The sequence below is a fragment of the Talpa europaea genome (genome assembly GCF_964194135.1).
Source record: "Talpa europaea genome assembly, chromosome: 2".
NCBI classification, from domain to species: Eukaryota; Metazoa; Chordata; class Mammalia; order Eulipotyphla; family Talpidae; genus Talpa; species Talpa europaea.
The window spans coordinates 97,503,110-97,526,510 of record NC_140068.1 but is presented as its reverse complement, the minus strand read 5'-3'; the positions used below and the strand labels follow the sequence as shown (position 1 = coordinate 97,526,510).

The 23,401-nt window shown below is 48.6% G+C and overlaps 2 protein-coding genes across 2 annotated transcripts in view; both read right to left on the bottom strand.

Annotated features, from left to right (window-relative positions):
• LOC311187990 (uncharacterized protein) overlaps positions 1-5,131 on the bottom strand; it is a gene marked incomplete at both ends in the record, with an annotated part of 36,613 nt that extends 31,482 nt beyond the window's left edge. Inside the window, 5 exons of the mRNA XM_084259320.1 lie at positions 592-623; positions 1,054-1,182; positions 1,667-1,948; positions 2,372-2,641; positions 5,041-5,131. Coding sequence (XP_084115446.1) covers positions 592-623; positions 1,054-1,182; positions 1,667-1,948; positions 2,372-2,641; positions 5,041-5,131 — 804 coding nt within the window. The remainder of the gene's footprint in view (positions 1-591; positions 624-1,053; positions 1,183-1,666; positions 1,949-2,371; positions 2,642-5,040) is intronic.
• A 6,805-nt stretch (positions 5,132-11,936) lies between these two features.
• TAP2 (transporter 2, ATP binding cassette subfamily B member) lies at positions 11,937-22,531 on the bottom strand (the record flags this gene model as incomplete). The annotated part of the gene is made up of 11 exons (XM_084259319.1): positions 21,669-22,531; positions 21,471-21,585; positions 18,825-18,955; positions 18,348-18,553; positions 16,277-16,474; positions 16,005-16,133; positions 13,647-13,835; positions 13,275-13,448; positions 12,998-13,157; positions 12,496-12,632; positions 11,937-12,125 (listed from the first exon to the last, which is right to left on the bottom strand). The coding sequence occupies exons 1-11, from the start codon at positions 22,159-22,161 to the stop codon at positions 11,937-11,939; spliced, it is 2,121 nt and encodes a 706-aa protein (XP_084115445.1). The 5' UTR covers positions 22,162-22,531.
• Between the last annotated feature and the right edge of the window lie 870 nt (positions 22,532-23,401).

The following is a 23,401-nucleotide window of genomic DNA, read 5'->3' as shown; positions in this document are numbered from 1 at the left end:
CAATTAGAAAGGTTTTGTTTTGTTTTGTTTTGTTTTAAGTAACTGAGCATTTGTCTTCGATCACTGAGAAGACGGCAGCTAGCAGAGAGAAAGACGGGGTAACGGCCTTCAGAATTAGGGCTGGAAAGGTAAACAGTTTGGAGCTGGAAGGAATTAAGTCTTAGGGGAATTTCTGGACTTTTTTCTTGGGAAGGGGGCCTGATGACCTTCTCAAGCAGGAGGGAGAAGCGAAGAGGGTGGGAAATGGATGACCTTAGGACACAGAATCATTCGGGACTGTTCCCCACCCTCACAGAAAGGAACCCCTGGAACATCGACCTCATCAATGTCCTCTGCCTAGTCCAGGGCCCAGGAGCTGCTTCAGTATCCAGGAGACAGTCTCCACTCAGGGCCCTCGCATGCCTGTGGCGGGAAAACATTTCTGCACACCTGCAGGGACAGTAACAAAGGTCTCTTGAGGGAACCCATTTCCCATGCCAGGGACTCTGCAGACAAAGCCACCCACCTCTACATCTTGTCCCCACACATCCCCTACCAGACAAAAGATTGGGAGATTAGCCTTCCACCCAAGGACAAGGAAGGAGGCATTACCTCATAACCAGACAGCTGAGCCTCCGTGTATCCTGGAATAAAAGAGGAAAGAAAGACAATGTCCCAATTAGGCCCCAAAGCTACAATTATCTTGAGGGGTTGGAGGGGGCCTGCAATATCAGAACTCAGTCTCTGCTTACCTCTTGGATGCTTTTGGCTTCCGAAAAACTATCCCTGGTAGAATTAAGGCTACAGGATGAGTAAGGGAGGGTGGAGAGCAAAGCAGGGAGGGGGCCTGAGGGACTCTGGTGGAGGACTATGGGTGTCGTGGTGGTGGGGTGAGGGGTGACATATCTGAAGTGGACTGATCCTGTACCTCTGAATCACAATAAACCAATGTTACCTCAATAAAATAAAGACTATCATTGTGACCCTTAGAAGCTCTATCAGCCTTCCCTGCCTCCTCCTTTTGATGTTGGGAAAAGTGGAAAGTAGGGGAAGCTACAGGACAGGTGGAGGGACCCCTCAGAGGCTCGTTACCTTTTCGAGCCCTGAGGTGGATGACAGTCCCCACCAGAAGGAGGACTAGCCCAAGCAGGAAGGCTGCACCTCCAGCCAGCATCTTTTGCCAAGAGTATTCAGACTGAGCTCCTATGGGAAACAAGTCTTTAAATTAGTAAAAAGTTCCAATATTTGCTGCACTTCACTGAAATCCAGAGCCTGTGCCAGACACTATTCCAATGCTGTCTAAAAAAACAAAAACAAAAACAAAAAACATATATATAGAAATGGTTACTTTCAGGCCAAGATTTGCACCCAATTTGCAAACAGTTTCTATTACTGCTTCTTAATAGCCCATAAGAATGTCCCCTATATACCAAGACAAAGTATTAGAGGATGCTAGTTCCCAACACTGGAAGTAAGTGATGAGCTGATGACCTCAATTTTTGGAAGATACAAGGATAAATACCAGACAAGTTTCCTCCCACCCAAACCCAAGAACTCTGAATTCTGACTCTCTCAGATCAGGGGAAGAAGAACAGCGTTGTGACTGAGAAGAACATGGAGGGAATGTGGGCCAAGTTGAGTCACTATGACCCCAAGTCAGGCCCTGAGTACAAAAAGCCATTCTCACTCCACTCCACAGACACAGGGCTCAGCAGGCTGGGATGCTCAACAAGGCAGGTGTAGACGTCCCCAAGCTCAGGAGTCATTTCCAGCGTCAATGTTGTCTGAAAGGTCCAGTCTCCATTCCTGATGAGGCCAGTGGGCGTGACCCCCTCGCTCTCCTCATGCCCGTTCCGGAACCACCTGACCTGGATGTGCCCTGGATAGAATCCCGTCACAGAGCAGAGCAGCAGGTTGTGGTGCTGCAGGGATGGGGTCCGCTCAGGGTACACTGTCACCTCTGGTTGCACTAGAAAAATGAGACATTGTGAAGGAAAACCACCAAGCCGAGATAGGAGTTGCTTCAGAGATGGTCGCTGCCCCTAATCTCCTTCCCAGATCACCCAAGTGGAAATTGGGAATGTGGGAAATCCCAGCTCCCAAGACTCTGAAACAGGGTATGTCAATGCCCCCAAGGAGTCAGCCTTACCAGACACTCCCACAATGACCCTTTCTAATAGAGGGCCCATGATCCCTTACAGTTCCTGTGGACCTTGGAGACTGGAACCAAGACCACTGTGACCGGACCTCTGAGGTTATTGGGTGAGTCATGTCGGGATAGAACACCTGCTCATAAACTTCCTGAAGCAGGAAACTGTCGGAAGGGGAAAAAGCCACGACCAGGTTGGCTTGGGGAGATTCCTGAACCCCCAGACCTCCCCTTCCGCCTCACCTCTTCTCCCCACAGTGAAGGGTGCCCCCAGCCGGTAGTTGCGTCTGCAGAGAGCATCCACGGAAGCCCTGCTCCTCTCCAGTATATCCGGCCGACTGTTCCACAGCTCAGCATCGGGCTTCCCCAGCTCCGTCAGTGCCACAAACATCCCCACGTCGCTGTCAAAGCGTGCATACTCTTCCAAATTGAAGATGAATCTGACCAAAAAATGCACCTTTTCCGTCCCATTGGTGAAGTAGCAGTCAGCCTTTGCCTGAATCACAAAATCTTCTGGAAAACCTAAAATGGATTGTGAATTAGTCCCACCATTAGTAAACCCATTCCTGGTAAATAATGCCAGACCACGTGGATTTGAGAGGCTTTTTGACCTCAGTGATAGGCCAAAGTGTCCTCTTCTACCTGGTCCCCACTCTGGTTCCTCTTAGCTAGGACACAGCCATAATGAAAAAGCCCGAAGCCCATGATCAGGCTCACAAAACGACAGACATGTCACCCGGAGAAGCAAGCCAGAGTCTCAAGATACAGCCAAGCTGTACTCACTCATTTAATCATCAAATATCTCTTGTCCATTTGTGTCTTGCCAGACACTGTGCTAGTTTCTCTAAGCTGAGCTTTCAGAAACCCAAGGTTTTGACTCCCTGTTTTATCAAGTCAAGAAGACCCGGCCCCATATGAAATAACTGCAGTGCTCTGCTCTTAGCAACTTAATTCTATGTATTTCTTCCAGAATGAGGCAAAGAGGCAGCAGAGATGGGACAGAGATGCAAAGTAGGTACATCTTATGTGTGAAACAATCTCCGTTCACCTTCCGCTCCTATGGGTTTTCTCCAGCAATTTTCCTTTTGCACTCAGACCCTGAGACCTCATCCCCTCTGCTGGCTCTAGAGAGGTAGTAACCTCTTTACCTTTGTTGGTAGTAACCTCTTTAATCCATGGCTTAAAGATTATTATAATTATCACTGGCAAAATGCCTACAATTTTAATAGTTGCAGTACATGGTGATGGGGAATATGATGTTAGCTTGAACCTTCTATGGGGGCTTTTATATTAAATATTGCACTGAACAGGAAATTTTAAAAATCCAATTCCATTATTCATTATGGTTTTCTATGTTCAAAGCATGTTGCTAATATTAGTGGCGATCATTTTGAGCTATGTTATTCTCATATGATGTACCTCATTCCTAATCTCATATTTTCCAAAGTAATTTAATTTTCCAATGTTATGTAACCAGTCCTCACAGGTAGGAAAGTGGTGATTCTTACTTATGGAGCACACAGCTCACTATGGTCTCAACTACATATATTGAAGTCCTAGCCCCCAAAGTTGATGATATTAGCAGGTGAGGTCTTAGGAGCTGCTTAGATCATGAGGGTGGAGCCTCTTGAGGGCATCAGCACTCATAAAAGAGTCTCAGGAGACCCCAAACCCCAGCACCGTGTGAGGCCAGGGAGAAGGGCCACGATGAACCAGGAAGAGAGCCTTCCCCACAAGACCACGGTGCTGACACCTTGAGCCTCAGCCCTGTGAGAAATAGCTTTCTTTTGTTTATAAGTCATTCAAATGGGTTAACGAAGCAGGTTGATCAGGAGAGATTTCCCTATAGAAATAGCTCTTAAATTGAGGGTAATTGTCACTGACCCTGAGTTGTCAATTTGCTTTCTTTTCAAAGTTCAGAGACTCCTGCAAGGGCTATTGAGGGGAGTAGAAAGATGGCTGCTCCCTTCCTGTTTCCAGCCTCCCTCTCCCACTCACAGCCAGCTGCAGATACGGCTCTAACCTCCAGTTCTCTATTTCTTCTAATAATTTCAATCAGAGAAAATTATTGAAATCATTTAAATTAATTATTTAAATTATTTAAATCTGTGTCAGATTTAAATCTGGGCTAGACTGTTTTCATTTGTGTTGCTTTATGGAATTTATAAGCTCAGAAAAGTTTCTCATCTCTAAGAACAGAGATCCTCTCCCACCCACCCTCCACCCAGGTTTGTTCCTCTTTTGCCCTTGATGAGACTTCAACATTCAAAGTGGTTTCTGTTTTTAGCACATTATATCCTGTTTTCTGCTGATAAGTATGCTTTCACAGTGTAATATTGCTTGGTGCTTGCATAGCCATTCTCTTCAGGTAGAAAAACAACATTAATAAATATAAGGAGACCCGGGAGCAGGGATAGTGCATTCAACTTCTCTTATTCCTCAAAATTGGTTAGTACAGTTCTGATCATATAATAGGGGGAGAATAATAATGTGAAAAGAAACAACCTTCATTTCTAATCTCTTTTGTCCATGTAGACCCCAACTGGGTAAATAGAGAATCAGTCACAATCATCAGAGCAAAGTCCTGGCTGAAGAAGGGCAGCTCTTCCCAGACTGTCTCTGCTATTTGTAGTTCTCGACTGATATTGATGCAATAAGGACCCCAAGTATAATAAAAAGTGTTCTTTCTGCCACCTTCTCCTTGAATCTGTGACTTGAGACAGGAAGTCCCTTCACCCAGTGGTTTACTGTGTGTGGTGAAAAGGGGAGAGTACTCTCTCCAAAGGCAAGAGTACTCTCTTAGAAGCCAGAAGTCACCTCCAGTCTTCTCAGTGGTCTACACCTACGGAAAAAGGCATCCTTCCCCCCTCCCCAGCTCTTGCATATATACCTGAGAAAAGTCCCTTTCTTACCTGGGTAGTCTGTGCCTTGAGTCATAGAGGGATCCAGCCTCATTAAATTCACCAGCAAAGCCACCACCCAGGGCACCCACACAGATTCCATTCTGCAGAAGAAGAAGAAGAAAAAAGAGGAAATGAACAATTTCTTTAGAATAAGGCTTGTCCTATTCAGGCAAAAATTATTCATGAAAAATATAGGTACCTTTCTAGCCTCCCCAGGATTGGAAACGCCTCACAGTGATAGCCAATCAAGATGGAAGAGTCACGCGTCATCAGGAGCTGGGTAGAATACTTTCATAAAGTTGTGCAATACCACTCAAGATCACTGCAGGATCACTGGCAGTAGATAAGGTATATGGAAAATGGGCTGGGAGAAAAAGGAAAAAAAAACACTCTACATGGTCTGTGGCCCTAGAAGAACTAGGCAGATGGTTTATTATGAACCCCTTTAAGCTCATTTAGCTCTGTCCCTGACCTGTCCTGACCACTCGGTCTCCCTCTAGGGTGGTTGATGATGTCGGTGTGGAGAGGTGTTGGGTTCAGAGAGTGGGGTCCTTGGGTTACCTCTAAGAATAGTTTCACCAGAGCTCCCCTTTCAGTGGCACACAGAGAATTTCCCTAAGAGGCAGAGACATCTTGTTATATCCAAAAGGGCAAGTTTATTATTAAAAAAAGGAAATGAAAGGATGCCTACATAGACACAAGGGGGCAGAAATTGCTGCCCCTGAACATAGGAGATTTAAGAAAGAGAAACCTGCATGGTCACAGGAGGACAGGAGAGCTGTATCTTACCCACACAGAAATTGCACTGATACCGTCTTCTCTTGGGAAGGGGTTCATTCCTTTGTGGAATTGTTAACTGGTGTTGGATAACTTACTTACCTATGAAGCTGTTCATAGCTACCGCAGCATGAGTTCAATCCCTAGTCAGGGAGGTACCCACATGGAGCAGCAGACCTCTCCTGACTCACCTGCTGCTTCCCTCAGCAGTGTATTTTGGTCATTCTGCCTGTTCTTTTCCCCACTCTGTCTCTGGTGAATCCTCTCACCCTTCCCACACACACACACATACCTCTGGCCTTTACCCCAGTGATTGTATGCATAAATAAAAAATTCTTTTTAAAAAAAAAGAAAAAGAAAAAAAGAAATGTACAACCTAGGTAGAGTGACAGGGAAATCTTCCCTGGATGGCAGGAAGAATGAAATGTATTTGGTAATGTTTGGGCACACAAAAAGTAAGTTTTAACAGTCTAAGAAGAGTTACTTCTTTTAGTTTGGGTGATAAATGTATTGTTATGACAAAAAGTTCTCATAAAAATAATATAAATGAACATACAAAGCATTATTTTTCTTTATCCACAATTAGTTGTTTTCATTTATTCAATGTTTTTATGTTATTTTTAATTGTGTTATGTGTTACTGAGATAGTATTGGTTGACAATACTGTATATGATTTAGAGATGCAAGTTCACGACTCTTCAGGAGTATTAAGTTACCACATCAGGCCCACCACAAAGCACCCTAATCCTCCACCATGGTCACCGGGCCCCTCCTTCCTTTGCTCCCCCTTCTCCCTCCCTCTCTGGTGGTCTCAGTTCTACAGTTGGATTTCTGGGGTTTGTCTTGGGTTAGTTTTGTAAGTTGCTTTGTTTTGTGTCTATATAGTTTATACATGGAAAAAAAATCCTGTATTTGCCTTTCTCCTTCTGACTATTTCTTTTTTTTAAGATTTATTTATTTATGCATATAAGAACTGGGGTACAGGCCAGAAATGGGGGGGGAGAGGATTCACCAAAGACAGAGCAGGGAGCAGAACAGGCAGACTGACTGAAATACACTGCTGAGGGGAGCAGCGGGCGAGTCAGGAGAGGTCTGCTCCATGAACTAGTGCTGCAGAGGCTGCGGAAAGCTTCCCAGCGCTGTGCCTTAACCCCTTGCGCCAAAAGGGAGGCTCCTTCTGACTATTTCACTTGCAAAATCCTTTCCAGTTCCATCCATATTGTCACAGATAGCAAGAACGCTTCTTTTTTTTTTTTTTTAAAGATTTATTTATTTATTTATACAAGCACTGGGTACAGTCAGAAGCGCGGGAGGGTGAGAGAATTCACCAGAGCCAGAGCGGGGAGCAGAGCAGGCAGAAGGACCGAAGTACACTGCTGAGGGGAGCAGCGGGCGGCAGGAGAGGTCTGCGCGCCATGCAGGACCCTCCTCCGGTGGCCTGGGAGCAGCCGGGGATCGAACCGGCGCTGCAGAGGTTGCGGGCAGCTTTGCAACCCAGCGCTCAACCGCTGCACCACTGGGGAGGCCCAGATGTGTATGTTTTTGGAGAAAAGTCTGGTTTAGATCTGCCCATTTTTCATTGGGTTATCTAGTTTCTTGTTGAATTGAGTTCTTTGTAGATCTTAGATATTAGCCTCTTGTCAGATATATGAAGATGTTCCAGCATATTTGACAAGGCGTAATTCAGGTATTCCTGGGTCTTCGGGCCAAATACCAGTGACAGTACCATGGGTACTGTCACTATCCAAGGACAGTATCCAATAGAGCACAGATCACTGTCTGAGTTCTTCACCTGCGCGCACAATTTGAAGACCACTCAGGTTTAGGGAACAACAATAATGGGGTTTATTTAACAAGCACAGGAAACAAAGAGTTACTAAGCCCTCAAATGGCCAGTTGTCTCACCCTAGGGTTCCACAGGGTGTCTACAGTGTTCAGAAGGCCGCCCTTCCAAGATGATGCCATCCTCCCAATAAGGGCCTGAAGCATGTGGCAACCAGAAGCAACAGGCCAGGATCCAACAGGCAGGCTCAGTGAGATGACACCACAGCATCCCTCAGTAACAGTCTGAAGATAAGGATGAACAGTATCAAATGCTCGAACAGACAACAGCAGCAACACCAGGAAGCCATGGCAGACGATCCAAACAGCTCTTGGTGAACCCTTGGCCCACTCCAATAGCAACTCAGCAGACACCAGGCCCGGGGCCCTTGGCAGTCTCTCCAGGCAACAAGAGCAATAAGACCAGAGATAGGCTCAGCCTCCTGGTCTCTGCAAAACTCCTTGGCTTCTCTCTCTTCAGAAGTGCCACGAGTCTAGTCTGGGCCTCAGCGTCTAGGGTCCTGGGGGAATGCTCCTGTACTCCCTTAAATTCACTTCTAGGGTCTTCCCCTCCACCCCCCCATGATCCCTCTTCACTGAAAAATTAACCTGGCTGGTGCCTGAGGGAGGAGCTGCCCACAGGCAGCAGCTTTTGGCGAAGACAGGTAAATCCACCACATTTTTCTAACAGTTCCAGCTATTTAAGAGACAATGAGAAAAACACCAGTTTTACCCTGCAGTTCACACTGCAGGGCCCAGTAATACCCTCATAATCCCACCTATATATGCTTCAGAGCTTGTGGTGTTTTAGGGATGTGAAGAATTAAAAATAATTCTATTGCATCCTCTTATTCAATCAAGTAGTGTGTGTGTATGAAGAGACATGTTCATATATTGCTGATAGAACTATACATTAATACCACCTCTGTGAAGGTAATTTTGTAGTTTCTTTCCGTATTAATAAAGTATATACACTTGGACTCAGAAACTCCTCCCTTAGGATTTTATCCTCCTGATGTTCTTGTTTATTGCAATGTCTATATAAGACACTAGTTATAATAACAAAAGGCTCCCAATAACCTAACTACCCATCAAAAGGCAAACTAAACGCCTGCCACACAGGATCACCAGAAGATAAAGTATGTCTGGCACTCAGCACAGCAACAGAACATAATAAACACTCAATGAATGATTACCACTCTCATTCAAATTATTATGATTCATAGCACCAAAAATTTCTAGTTTCAAGCCCAGTATGTCATAGGACCAGATGCCACCTACTCTCAACTGGGTGCTCACACCCACTGGCCACAAAAACAGAGAAGAGCTTTACTTTCCTTATTCCCAAATCCTTTTCCCAGAACTGAAAACCGCATTCCTCCTTTTGATTCACAACTTCCACGTGACTGCCAGTGGCTACCCCACCCAGCTGGGACAGACAGGACTTGAAATTCAAGACTGTTTTCACACTGGGCAAGGTAAAGGGGGTGGAGGTTGTGTTGGGTTCCAAAGAAATTGATGAACTCACATCTCAAGTTTCTCCCTGTCTATTACCTTCCTTCGGAAAGGGTAAACTGGGACTTAGTGGGAAAGATACTGATGGTAAGTGACTAGAAGGGAAAATCAAAGGGCAGGGAAATGAAATGATGTTGAGGGTTAGGAAGGGATAAATAAAAAGAACTAGAACTCTGAGACAAACCAGAATTACGAATATCTGTGGTAGCAGACAGACCACACTTGTCGGGATTTGTCTGTGTAGGCTGAATGGTCTTCCTGTCAGGGAACATTTACCTGTGTCCCTGGCATAAGGCTTACCCCGGAGTTTCCCCTGAGATAACAAATGTTGGTGACATTAAAGATCCTAATTTCTGCTGCATCTTCCTACACTAAATATCAGGATGCCTGAGTTTTCATCCCAGCATTATCTGTATGATTTCAGGCCAGTTTCCCTATCTGCAAAGTAAGATTTCACTGCTATATAACTTTAAAGATGCCGTCCAGGTTTAAAGCATTATCATTCCGTGGGTGTAATGATACTGAAGCTATCAGAGGATTTTTTTTTTTTTTTTTTTTTGTGGGACACTTGCTGGTGGCCGGGGATTGAATTGGCCCTGCAGAGGCTGCAGGCAGCCTCGCAACGCAGTGCTCAACTGCTGCGTCACCAGGGGAGGCCCCTATCAAGGATTTTAAGAGAGTCTAACAATTCACCTTCTTTCATGAGGGGCTGTGTTTCATAAGGTTGGGGGAATATAAGAATTATCATTCCCATTTTAGAAATAGAGGAAGGACATCTGGTAGGGAGGAGGAGGGTCAGACCCACCTCTCTCTCCCTAAATGCGAATTTCACCCTCAGTGACATTGGAGAGATAAATAGCTGTGGGGCTAAAAGGCAGCAGCACGGTGAGTCAAAGGTTTGTCTGCAAGAGAAACTCCCTACTCTGGCCCCACCCTACTCCCAACACCTGCCAAGCAAGAGAAATCCAAAACAGCAGAAGTTCTGGCTGGCTTCTTGCCAGTGCTGGAAAGTACCTGCTCTTCCTGGGAATGTGCAAGTTTCACTTTCCTAGAATAGGAACCTTCAAAGATAAGTTCCTCCAGACAGCAGTGATGTGCACCACTTTGAATTTTCAATATTGAATGCACAGGGAAGGTGGAGAATAAGGACAGTGGAGGAAGGAGGTTTTTTATTTATCCAACAAGCATTTATTTATTGTCTACTATGAACTTAGCCCTATGCCAGGCAGACGAAGGTATAAAGCTTAATGAGATACTTCGCCTTTCCAGGAGCTCAAGAAAGGGCACTTTCTCTGACTGAGGCGATAAGGGAAAGCTTCCTGGAAGACCTGAAGCCTGAGTTAAGACTTGAAGAACTTGGGGTACATCAGGGAGGTGGTGCAGGGACTGGCAAGGACACACCACATGCAAAGGAAGTTTGTGAGGCTAACTGCAACAGGAAAGGGGGAGACAATCAGGTTGGAAAACCTGGAGTGCCCTCAGGGAGCCCTGGGCAGAAAGGGAGGATGAGCAATGGAAGGATTTTACAGAAGTGACAGTAACCTCTGTGCCTTCTAGAAAGAGAAGAGACTTCACAAAGAGTGGCTAGAAATGGTGATCAACTCTGGTGATGAGAAAACCAAAAACTGAGTGAAAGTTAAAACAATGGCACAAGAGAAAACATAATGGACGCAGAGGTACTCAACACTAGAAATGAAAGAATTTTATTTGATCTCATTATGAATTAGAGATTAGGGACACAAGACACAATGTAATTTATTGGTTGAGGTCATGAACTCTGGGGTCAGGCCTGGATTCAAATTCGAAATCCACTACTGTGTGACCTGGAGAGTTATTTAATCTTTTTCAAATTTGGTTTCTTCTCTATAAAATGGTTTTTCGTTTTCAGGATAAGGATTAAATAAGATAATACAAACCTCCTAGATTTGAGGATAACAATGAAGTAAGATAATAGATGAAAAACACATAGTGCCTACTCATTAAGCACTGTAAGTAGTCATTGTTATCAGTGTTTTAACACTGTAAATTAGAGAACCACGAGCTTCCCTTCTACTCAAGTTTCCCAAAAAATATCCGACACCAGTGGGAATGGGGGAGGATACAAAAAAGACAACCTCATGAATATTTATGTCATTTTAGCTATTATGTATCTCAAACAATAGGCTACCCAGGAAAACAGTAACCATGGTTATTAAGATAAAAAAAAATCACTTTCACTTTTCTTTTTTTTTTTTTATATATTTATACAAGAACTGGGGCATTGTCAGAGGCGCAGGAGGGTGAGGGAATTCACCAGAGACAGAGCGGGGAGCAGAGCAGGCAGACAGACCAAAGACACTGCTGAGGCGAGCAGCAGGCTAGACAAGAGAGGTCTGCCGTGCCATGTGGGAATCTCCCTGGCCGGCCAGGAATTGAACCACGCTGCAGAGGCTGCGGACAGCTTCACAGGGCAGCGATCAACCTGCTGCGCCACCGGGGAGGCCCACATTTTCACTTTTCTACATGAATGTGTGCTATTTATACATTGTGGAAAAAATATTTTAAAATATATGTACCATACACTACGCAGGGCCAAGAAAAGCATTGTGGGCCCAGGAAACCAAGTATTTGGACACCGGCAGCATTGAGGCCCACCAGGAGGAAATGCACATGGTCCAGACAGCCAACCCAGCTCCAGGAACAACGACCAGGCACAGCCCAGGGAAATTCAAGGCAGGAGCTACCCGGGGTCATGAAGATGCCCCCGTGATGGGCCCAGAGTCCTGGGGCTCCTCCTCCTGTTGCTGCTACTGCTACTGCTGTTGCTGCTGCTGCTGCTGCTGCACCAGTCGGGAATACAGGTCCTGCCCCTCCATGAGCTGAGCTTGCTCCTGCAGCTGCCCCTGTCTCAGCACCAGGATCTGGTCTGCGCTTTGAAGTGTCTGCATCCGGTGGGCAATCACCAGCACCGTTAGGTCCCCACGGGCTTTCCAATCCTGCACCTGGTGGGGGGTGGGGTCACCGTGCTTAGGAAGAGAGGAACAGGCTGGACACCACAGTCCACTGGGCACCCTCTCTATGGCTTATGGTAAAGACCCCTTTACACATGAGAAGGCAGGGAAGAGCAGAGGAAGCTCCACACTGCCCTCAGTGCTGTGCAGCCAGATGACGGGCAGGGCAGCCCTGGAGGGAACGCCACCCGGGAAAGCCCACCAAGCACCTACTCTCCATCCCATCCCCCACCCTAAGAAGGCACTGATACTCTTTCCACTGGTGGCTATTCATCCTCCCACTGCCCAGCTCCGCACAGGCTCTTCCTTCCAATGTGACCCCTCAGGCGCCTGTCCCCGGCCCTGGCACCCCCGTACTCACGGCCTGCTCACACTGCACGTCCAGGGCACTGGTGGCTTCGTCCAGGATGAGGATGCGTGGCTCCCGCACAAGGGCCCGGGCAATGGCCAGTCGTTGTTTCTGCCCCGCGGCCAACAATTTTCCTCTCTCCCCTACATCTGAGGAGACCAGGGAAATAGCCCTCCTCAGAAACAAGGAACCACCACAAAGTCCTGCCCAAGGGCAGGCCGACTCCGAGCTGGTGTCCCCCACACCAGTGAGGAGGTCTGAGGACCTGGGGTAGGGAGGCCAGGCGGCACCGCCAAGGGGGCTGTGCTGGGGGGGCTGTGCTGTGTCCTGTGTGCCAGAACACAGACATGGGTGCACCGGAGGCCCAGGAGGCCCAGGTGGCCCAGGAGGCCGCGTGGTGGGGAAGGCCGGCCAGCGGCAGCTGGGGAAGGACAAGGGAACCGCCAGCATTGAGTGAAGGGAACTCAACCTCACCCCAAGGGTAAGCTCCAGTTTCTTTTTAGACGGGAGGTACCTGTATTTAGGCCGTGCTCCATTTCGTCTATGAACTCATCCGCTCGGGCCGCCCGGGTGGCAGCCAGCACCTTCTCCTCGCTGCAGCGCTTCAGCCCGTAGGCGATGTTGTCGCGCACGGACCCCGAGAACAGCACCGGCTCCTGCCCCACCACGGTCACCTGCACAGGGGCGCAGAGACAGTGTGTATACCCCCACCTCACGCCCTCCTCGCCTCTTCCCCCAGACCTCCACCATCCCCGCGCTCTCTCGCAGTTTCTTCTCCATCTCCGACCCACCTGTCGGTGCAGGTAGCCGTGTTCGTACAGGGAGAGGGGCTCCCCATCCAGCAGCACCTGCCCCCCTGTGGGCTGGTACAGATTCTGCAGCAGGGCGGCCACGGTGCTCTTCCCAGACCCGTTGGGCCCCACCAGGGCCGTCACCTCACCAGGTCGCAGGGTGAACGTCAGCCCCTAGAGAAGCCGGGAAAGAGTCAGGAGGCTCCTTCTTCTCCCCTCTCTTTCTAGCAGCGGGAAGATCAGCTTCTCGGAGGCAAACGCTCCGCTGACCATGGTGCCTGAGCAGCAGGAGTGAGGACCCAGCCTTCACCTCCCAGCGCCCCCCCCCAGCCCCACCCCCCAGCCCCACCCCCCAGCCCCACCCCCAGGCACCTTGAGCACAGGCCGGTCAGGACTATTGGGGTACGCGAAGGTCACTCCCCGGAACTCCACCAGCCCCCGCAGAGTGGGAGGGGCCAGTGTCCCCGAAGGAGGCAGATTGGGCTTTCGGTCCAGGTACCGGAAAACCTTCTCCGCGGCCCCCACGTTGCTCAGCATGTCCCCACATATGTACACCAGGGTCTGGAGAACAAGAGCAGAACCAGGGTCCATCAGCGCCACCGGAACCAGATCCCCACGCCCCACACACAGCCTGGCACACCTCACCCCGCCCACCGCCCCTCCTCCTAGAAAGATCCTCTGCTTTCCAATGTGCGGTTTGGCTGGAATTTAAAAGCGACACGAATACCCCAGTGTTCCAATTTATAATGTAAGGGGTGAAGACAACCACGCTCCCCCCACGCTGCGCTGCCCTGACTTCCAGTCACTGTTTTGTGAACTTATGCGGGGTTCTGCCTCCCCTGTAAGACAGGGAGCCCCTTCAAAGCAGGCACTCTGCGTACCTCATCTTTGTAGCCACCAGAGAGCCTAGCACAGCCCTCCACATATAAAAGATGTTTTAAAAATATCTAAGAAAAGTCCTCCCTGGTGGCGCAGGCAGTTGAGTGCAGCATTGTGAAGCTGTCCGCAGCCTCTGCAGTGCGGGTTCGATTCCCGCAGGCCAGGGAGCAACCCACATGGCACAGCAGACCTCTCCTGTCTTGCCCGCTGCTCCCCTCAGCAGTGTATTTCAGTCAATCCTCCTATTCTATTCCCTACTCTGTCTCTGGTGAATCCTCTCACCCTCCTGTGCATCTGGTCTGTACCCCAGTTCTTGTATAAATAAATTTTAAAAATCTTTAAAAAAATAAAAAAAATTAAAATAGCTAAGAAAATGAATCAGGAGAACAATAAAAATGGTGTCGCTCACATGAAGAAACAAAACAAAGGAACTGATTAAACCAAAACGACCCTAGAAAAATGACTGCAAGATTGAGGCTACTGGGGGGGGGGGGGAGTGCAACAGTCTATGGTAAAGGACCATGGGTGCTTGGATGGTGGGGGTGCTGTGGTGACATACATCTGAGGAGGTGTGAGTCTATTCCCCTAAATCATACACAGCATTGTAAACCAATGTTGCCTCAATTGACTTCTAAATGAAATATTTCACTATAAAGCTGCTTAAAATGAAGGTCTTCCACAAGCCATCTGCACAATTTTCCACTTAACCAGGAAATACTTCCCTCTAAATGTACAAAATCATGTTGGTGTATTCTGTAGAGGTTTACACTGATTAATAAATATCTCTGAAACTTGGGGGGGATCAAAATAAATAAATATGTATCTAAGAAAGTCACAAAATAAATCCAGGATGAAGCAACTACTTAATTTTGAAAACTGGTAAATACAAGGAAGGAAATAAATGTTCATTCTATCTTTCCTAATCAAATTGTACTACCAGGTAACCAAACAGCAGATGAGGGGTACATTCCAGCTGATCAAGGAAGTAAAGGGGGGAAGGGGGTAACACTTTTGCCCACCCTGATGATCTAATGGGCCTTGGCACCAAGTCTCAGTGCTGATGCTTCTCCTGCAACTGTAGGCAGATACAGGTACACACATACACAGGTACGGGAGAGAGAAGTATAGTACTGTATACTTGCATTACATGTGTGAGTAAGACAAGGGGAAATTTCACCACTGATTGTATTTGATTCATTTTAGAAATTATTGTTATGTTTTGGGCTTTATGTTGTTGTTTGTTAAGATTTATTTTTATTTATTTATCCACACAAGAACTGGGGTGTAGGCCAGAGGTGCGGGGAATGAGAGCATTCACCAGAGACAGAGTAGGCAGCAGAACAGATGGATCTGCTGAAATGCACTGCTGAGGGGAATAGCAGGAGAGACAGGAGAGGTCTGCTGTGTGGGTTAGCTCCCTGGCAGGGGATAGAAGTGATGCTGCAGTGGCTGGCGATTGCTTGATAACACTGAGACTTTAACCCCTGCACTGCCAGGGAGGACACTTTATGGGATTTTTTAATGTTTATATTTTAGAGATCCATACTGAAATATTTACATATAACACTATGGCTCGAATCTGCTTCTAAAAAATATGTGTGAGGGAAGTAAGTGGAAATACAGATGAAACAAGGTTGGCCAAGAGCAACTAATTGTCAAAGCAGGTGATATAGGTTTGTTAGGGCATGTATTTGAAATTCTTCATAACAAAATGAGTTGGGTTTTTTGCTGTTCTGTGTTCTTAAGGAGAACAAAAAAAAGCCCAAGTTTCAGAAGATCAGAAAGAAAGGTGGGGGGTGGGGGGGCGGGGAGAGTCAGGGAGAGAGGAGCAGGCATTGCCCGCTGACTCACCTGCACATACTGGCCCACGTTCTCTTGGTAGAGCAGAAAGGAGAGCAGCCCGCCCCGGGAGAGGGACCCACCCAGGATCTGCTGCAGCCCACAGTTCAGCATAAGCACCTGCACACCCAGTTGCAGCATCTGGAAGGGAGAAGACGGGTGAGTATGGGAAAAGGGTCTCTCCCTTTCTTCCCCTTCCTGCCCCTATGACACTGAGCAACAGGAATAGTGTCAGGCTTTCTGCCCCCTCCCTGAGCCTACCCACAAGCCACTCAGGCCCTCACCCTCCTAAAGAGCAGGTAGATGGCCCGTTCCAGGTCTCTGCACCACCTCAGCTGCCGGCATCGTTCAAGGGCCTCCTTATAGCGGCACACCTCCTGCTCCTCAGCCCCAAAGCTGCGCACAGTCGGCAGCCCTCCAACGGCCTCACGCACCACCTGCCCTGCCTTGGCCACTGCATCCTGGATCTCCAGAAGCACCGCCTAGAAAAGCACAGCAGAGATGGAAGAGTTTGACTGGTCAGAGGCAGCAGAACCCCATGTCACATTCCAGTCGTTGTGGTGCTCCCGCAATTTCCCTAAACAATACCAAACTGTCCTCTTTCCCTCTTCCTTACATTGCTTTCCAGAAGGACTAATGAGTGTAAAGGAGGCTGGGAACAACATATGGCACAGCTCTCCGTGCATTTGCTTAAACCTTCATTTGAGGGAATTCACACCACTCCTGCTATCTGAATGAAAAAATAAGTGTTTTCCAGAAGACACAGCTAGTTACAGAAGATGGAGATAGTCTTCAACATGAATCAAAGATGTAAACAAGAAAGCTAAAACCTTCAAACCCCCAGAAGAAAACACACAAAGATGTTTCTGACGCTAATTTGGTAATGATTTCTGAGCTCTCTGACACTCATTTTGGTAATGACTTCTTAGATATAACACCAAAAGGAAAAGCTACCAAAAATGAAATTGGACTTGCCAAAATTAAAAAATTTTGTGTATCAAAGGTGTATCAACAGAGTGAAAAACGAAATCCACAAAATGGGAGAAAATATTTGCAAACAATACATCTGATGAAGTATTAATATCAAAAATTCAAGAATATATAAAGAACTCCTACAACCCAACAATTAAAAAGCAATGTAATTTAAAATTGAGCCAGGACTTGAATGTGTTTCTCCCAAAAAAAAAAAAAAAAAAAAATGAAAAAAGGCCAATAAGCACACGAAAAGAAGCCCAGTATCACACAGCATCAGGGAAATGTAAATCAAAACCATGATGATATAGTACCTCACAACCATTATGTCTGTAATGTAAAACACACAGAAAAAATGACAAGTTTTGAAGAAGGGTATGGAGAAAGTGAAGTGAGTGTGTATTGCTGGTGGGAATGTAAAATGGTGTCACCACTGTGGAAAACAATATGGGGACTCAAAAAACTTTAAATTACCATATGAATTCTACTTCTGGCTATAGACCCAAAACTATGAAAGAAAAAAAATCAAGCAGATATCCGTGTACTCATGTTCATAGCAACATTAGTCACAACAATCAAGTGTTCACCTACAGATGAATGGTTAAATGAGGTCTATGTATCAATGGAATAGTATTCAGCCCTAAAAAAGAAACATCTGACCCATAGATGAATCTTGAAGACGGTATGCTAAGTGAAACAAGCCAGTCACAAAAAGGCAGACACTATAAGAGGAACCTGGAAGAGGTGAATTCATAGAGACAGAAAGTATGGGGAGACTGCAGGCCTGAGGGAGGAGGAAATGGAGACTCAGTATTTAACTAGCCGGGGGCTCAGTTTGGAAAGTTCTGAAGTGAACTGTGGTGGTGGCAGCACAACACCATGAACATTCTTACCACCAGTGAACGGCACTTAAACATGGTTAAAAAGGTAAGCTTTATATAAATATAATTATATAAATATAAATTAATTTTTTAAAATTAATTTTTTAAAAATTAAAAGAAGGTGGAGCTGACATTCTGACTCAGGATTCCTGTCAGTTTACCTCCTCTCCTACACACCATTCATACTCCTTCCGTTGATGATAAAGGGGATCAGTCTTTACCTAAAATCCTCTAAGATGACTTTCCTAATCATTTGTGGAGAAAGTATGTGTGGAATCTTTACAGAAAAATCTGCTTGCATTCCATTCTCTCTCTCTCTCTCTCTCTCTCTCTCACACACACACACACACACACACACACACACACACACACACACAGAGGCATGGGGGGTGGGGATCTTGGACCTCCGCAGCCTGTCAGAACTGCTGCTCCATAAGAACTGAAAAGAGAAGACCCCTAGGGGAGCTTGATTCTTCCAGGACTCCCCGCCATCCACACATACCTGGTGGCGGAGGTTGTACACCTTTTCGGCCGCAATGGTGAGAGGCACGTCCAGCAGAGACAGAAGGGTGAGACGGGGGGACAAGCTGAGCATGAAGCTGTACAGCCCCACCACTTTGACCAGGCTCCGCAAGAACACGTTGGCATTCAGGGGAAGCCAGCGGCTCATCAGGGTGGTGTCCGAGTTCATCCTGGAATTCAGCTCCCCTGGGGAGGACAGAACAGGTGAGGAAGCCCTGCAATGCCAAAGCCCCAGAAACTCTTCCCTGACCTTCCCCTCTGACACAGCCTCCTCCTCCAGGTGCCTCCCTCCTCCAAGTGCCAGCCTCACCTGCGGAGAGAGCCAGGGGGTGCCTCACTGCCCTGCCCCTCCGAGAGAAAGGCCAAGCAAGCAGGCACCAGGGGGGCAGAGATTGTGTGCAGGTGAGGGGAACAGAAAAGAATGTCCAGGGACCCCCAGATTTGGACTCCACCCCACCTGTCTTCGTCTCCTGGAAGAACCCGAGGTCCTGGCGTAGAAGGGAGGAGAAAAGCTGCTCCCGGATCCGCAGGTTGATGTTGGACATGGTGTAGAGGAAGGAGCCTCCACGGCACCCAGCACACAGCGAGCTGCAGGGCGGGGGATACAAGATACAACAGGTGAGTGGAGGAGAAACATGCAGTGAAGGAAGGAACGAGTAAGCTCAGAGGAGAGAAGACATGGGATGAAATAAATGCACAGTTGGAGAACTATGGGGGGAGGTGCGGAAAGAACAAATAAGATGGAGAGAGACAAGCAGGGCAGGACTAAACCAAGGACTTGGTGAGCTAGTGTGTCTTGGGGACAAGATCACAACATGCAAATCCAGGGGTGTTGATGGGGTTCACTCTGTGGGAGGTCCAGGAGAAGACAAACAGAAGTGAGAAGGTGTGGCTTCCGACCTGACCTGACCTGCTTTCCCACTAGGTCCCCCCTCTGCCTCAGTGTCTTTCCTCCCTGTCCCCAAAGTGCCTCTTCCCGGTCCCAGATACTGTGTGGCAGGGACCGCAGTCATGAACCCCCTGCCCTCACATTCTCCGGAGCCCCAGTTTCGCTGCCCTCCCTTCTCTCTCCTCTCTAGAGTTCAAAAATTCTTCTTACACCAACCAAACTTATTATAAGACAAGGAAACATAAAGCGGGAAAGCAGATATTTTACAAAATATGGATTCCTAATACAGATTTAATTCCTGTGGTGAGGAGGCTGTTGGGACAGCTGGACATGAAATGATGAGGGTTTGGACGTGAGCACAGTGAGGATGGAGACAAAGGAGCTGCAGCTGAAACACTCTGAAAGTAGATATGACAGGGCAAGAACATGACAGAGGCACCAGGGATGCTGCCGCCTGGAGCCTGGGATAACATGGTTCATGAGTGCGAACAAGAAGAGAAGACATGGGCCTCTCCCATTGAGCACAGCGCTGTGAAGCTGTCCGCAGCCCCTGCAGCACGGTTCAATTCCCAGCCGGCCAGGGAGATTCCCACATGGCACAGCAGACCTCTCCTGTCTCGCCCGCTGCTCCCCTCAGCAGTGTATTTCATCAGTCTGCCTGTTCTGTTCCCTACTCTGTCTCTGGTGAATCCTCTAACCTCCCCTCACCTCTGGCCTGTATCCCAGCTCTTGTATAAACAAATAAATAATTTTAAAAAGAAGAAGAAGACAGGGAGGAGCATGTGGTTTTGCAATCCTGGGCATGTGGAGTGTGAGATGAGAGAGGCTGTCGATGGGCAAGGGAGGAGGCAAAAGGTTACAAGACTGCTGCTGGCACAGGGTTCATCTACAGAGAGGGGCGAGTTAGCACAGGGTGGGGATGTTCTTAAAGTCTCAAGAACTGATTTGTGAGGAAAGTTATTATTTAAGGGTCCAGAGTATGTAGAGAGGATTGACAAGAAGAGAGACTAAAAGCTCACTCCAGGAAGAGATCAATAATGGTTTATTCAAATGACAAATACTGCAGAAAAGTAAAGAGAACTGAGAACTGATTTTTTGAAAGCCATGGACTCATCAATAAATGTTCCTTTGGGTGACTGATGGCAGCCAAGAACTGCAAGTATAGAATGAAGGTGTAAGGAAGAAGTGGTTTGGGGCATTCTAAATGAAGTCTGTATTAATAAAGGTGTATTATGGGGAGGGGGTATCACTGGAAGGAGAGTGTGGTATGGGTATAAGCTTGGGAGTGAGCACCTCCTTAAATTTTGCACCCAACGTGCACCCCATTCCAGTCCTGGCAAATAAGAGAAAAAGAATGAATATGCTTGAAAAAAAATATGATAAGCTTCGGAGTAAGATCTTCATCCACTGACAAGATGAGTTAGTAAGAAGGGTCAGGAGGGAGAAACAGGCCCAACCTGACTTGGGAAACCAAGCTGGGTGGGAGGTATGAGACAGGAAAGAGAAATTTGGTTTCAAGAAGAGGGCATGTCCAGTGTAGGGTAAATGGTTTTCAGGCTTTTCTGCCCTCCCACCATTAGGATGGCCCAGCCTGATGGGGAACCCGCAGTTGTTACATTGTTGTAAGCTGTCTTACTGACTTCTGTGGGCCATGGGAGGAGTATTGAGATAGTCACCAAGAGAAGCAGAAGCAGGAAGAGGCAGGAGAGAGAAGGGGAGACAGAAGTCCAGAGTGACGACTTGCTGGGGGCCTGGAGGCCTTCCGGCCTCCTGGTCCCCTGGCACCCCTGTATGCTGTGTACCTGGTTGCTGCAATGCATGTAAAGCTCAATAAAAGCCTGAGAAAGCCACCGAGAGCTCCAGGACTCCTCCTTTACCTGGTCTGCACAGATCATAGAAACCTGCTCAATGGCCATCCTGGCACTACATTGAGAGATAGCAAAGAGACTTTCCCCGTGACACCCAAACCCCCTCTCTTACATCTGCTCATGCTTCCATCTACAGTAATAGAATGTAAATTTTGCAGATGTTGGATAAATATGGTGAAATGAGGAATGAATGAAATACTGTGAAAATAGAATGAGTAACTAAATCCATGCATATTTAAGTCTAAGTATTGGGTGCTTTGTGCACAAAAGGGTCTGAAAATGGAGGTAGGAAAGTGCGGGTCCTTGGAAAGGGGGCTAGCAAGGGACCCAATGGCCCATCACCTACCTCCCAAAGGAGAAGACACACATGAAAAAGATGGCACTGGCAAAAGCATGAGGGTCAAAGTCACCTCCCAGGATGTCAATCACTCGACCAGAATAGTGTGGGATTAATGTCTCACCTGAAAGAGGCGGGAGAATACAGTTGAAGGCACCGCAAGGGGTCTTTGCCCACCTTCCAGTCTCAATGCCTCTCTTGACTCACCCAGCACCGCAAGAACAAGGAAGATGAAGGCGGCGATGAGGAAAGGCAGGTCTGGCCTGGAGAGCTTCAGCAACCTCCACATCAAGGCTTTGTTGTTCTCCTGGCCCTGGTCTCCCGTCTGGGCTGCGGGACGGCTCAGCACAGCCCACACGGCCCAGCCTAGCCCCGCAGCCCCGTACCCCAGCAGCAGCCAGCTCCAAGAGGCGGAGGCCACTCTGGCGGGGGGCGCACTCAAGGCCCCAGGGACCAGCGCCCTCAGGGAGAGAAACAGAGGCGTCGCCAGGCACAGGGGGGGCAGCAGAGCCCCCAGGCATCCCAGCAGCCCTCCCAGCGTCAGCAGCCACCACAGCCCTCCGAGTCGCAGCGCCCCCTCCAGCCACAGGCCTGGAAGGCCCCGGGGCAGCAGAGACCCCAGAGACCCCTGGAGCAGCCAGAGTAAGGCCAGATCGGCCAGCAGCAGGGAGGCCCAGGGTGTCAGGTCCGGGAGCCGCATGGCGTTACCTGGGGGTGGAAAGTGAGGTATTGGCGAGGCGGAGCCCCAGGCCCTGTCCCCAACTTCGCCACCCTAATTCCACCCATCCATTCCGCGGGTTCTCGTTGTATCCCATCCTGCCCAGAAAGATACCCTGGGGGCCCGTGCGCCTCAGCACCTCCCTCCTACAGCGGAAGGCATGCTGCGGCAGGGGCGCCGGGGAGTCCGGCCGCGGGTCCCCCGTCCTTTTTTTTTTTTTTTTTTAATTTTTTTTTAAAGATTTATTTATTTATACAAGCACTGGGTGTAGTCAGAAGCGCGGGAGGGTGAGAGAATTCACCAGAGCCAGAGCGGGGAGCAGAGCAGGCAGAAGGACCGAAGTACACTGCTGAGGGGAGCAGCGGGCGGCAGGAGAGGTCTGCGCACCATGTGGGACCCTCGCCGGTGGCCGGGGAGCAGCCGGGGATCGAACCGGCGCCGCAGAGGCTGCGGGCAGCTTCGCAACCCAGCGCTCACCTGCTGCGCCACCGGAGAGGCCCTCCCCCGTCCTTTTTAACCCTTGTTCCCGCTGCCGGCGAGCTCCCAGGGGCCCGGCGCCGCCTGCCCGGCTCCCTGGCCCCCCACGGCCCCTCGTGACCCGACGCGGGGGCACGGCGTGGGCAGGGGAGAGCCGCAGCCCCCTGAAAGGTGAGCAAAGACCCCCGGCCCGGCGGCTCCAGCTGCGTCCTCCCGCCTCGCCCAGGTGCGACGTGAGCCACTCACCGGCCGTGGCTCCGGGTCCTCCGGCTAAAGGCTGAGGGCGGAGCGCTGGAAGCGCCCGCGCCGCCTCGGCTCCACTTCCCCTGCCCAGGCTTTCGCTTTCGCTTCCCGGCAACGCCTGATTCCAGGCGCGGCCAGAAGGGGGAGCGCGACACCCGCAGACGCAGAAACCGATCCCAGCTCCTGGGGCCCGAGCCAGGCCCCCTGTGAGTCACTACCAGCCTTTGGCAACACTTACTCTGTAATAGGAAACGACTGCGATTTAGAAAAATGCTAAAGTTCTTTCATAAGCTGGGATGCGTTGTAATCGAAGAAACAGTGAAGTTTCTTTTTTTAAAAAAAAGATTGATTTATTTATTTATGCAAGAACTGGAGTACAGGCCACAGGCGCGGAAGGGTGAGAGGATTCACCAGAGACAGAGCGGGGAACAGAACAGGCAGACTGACGAAATACACTGCTGAGGGGAGCAGCGGGCTAGACAGGAGAGGTCTGCCACGCCAT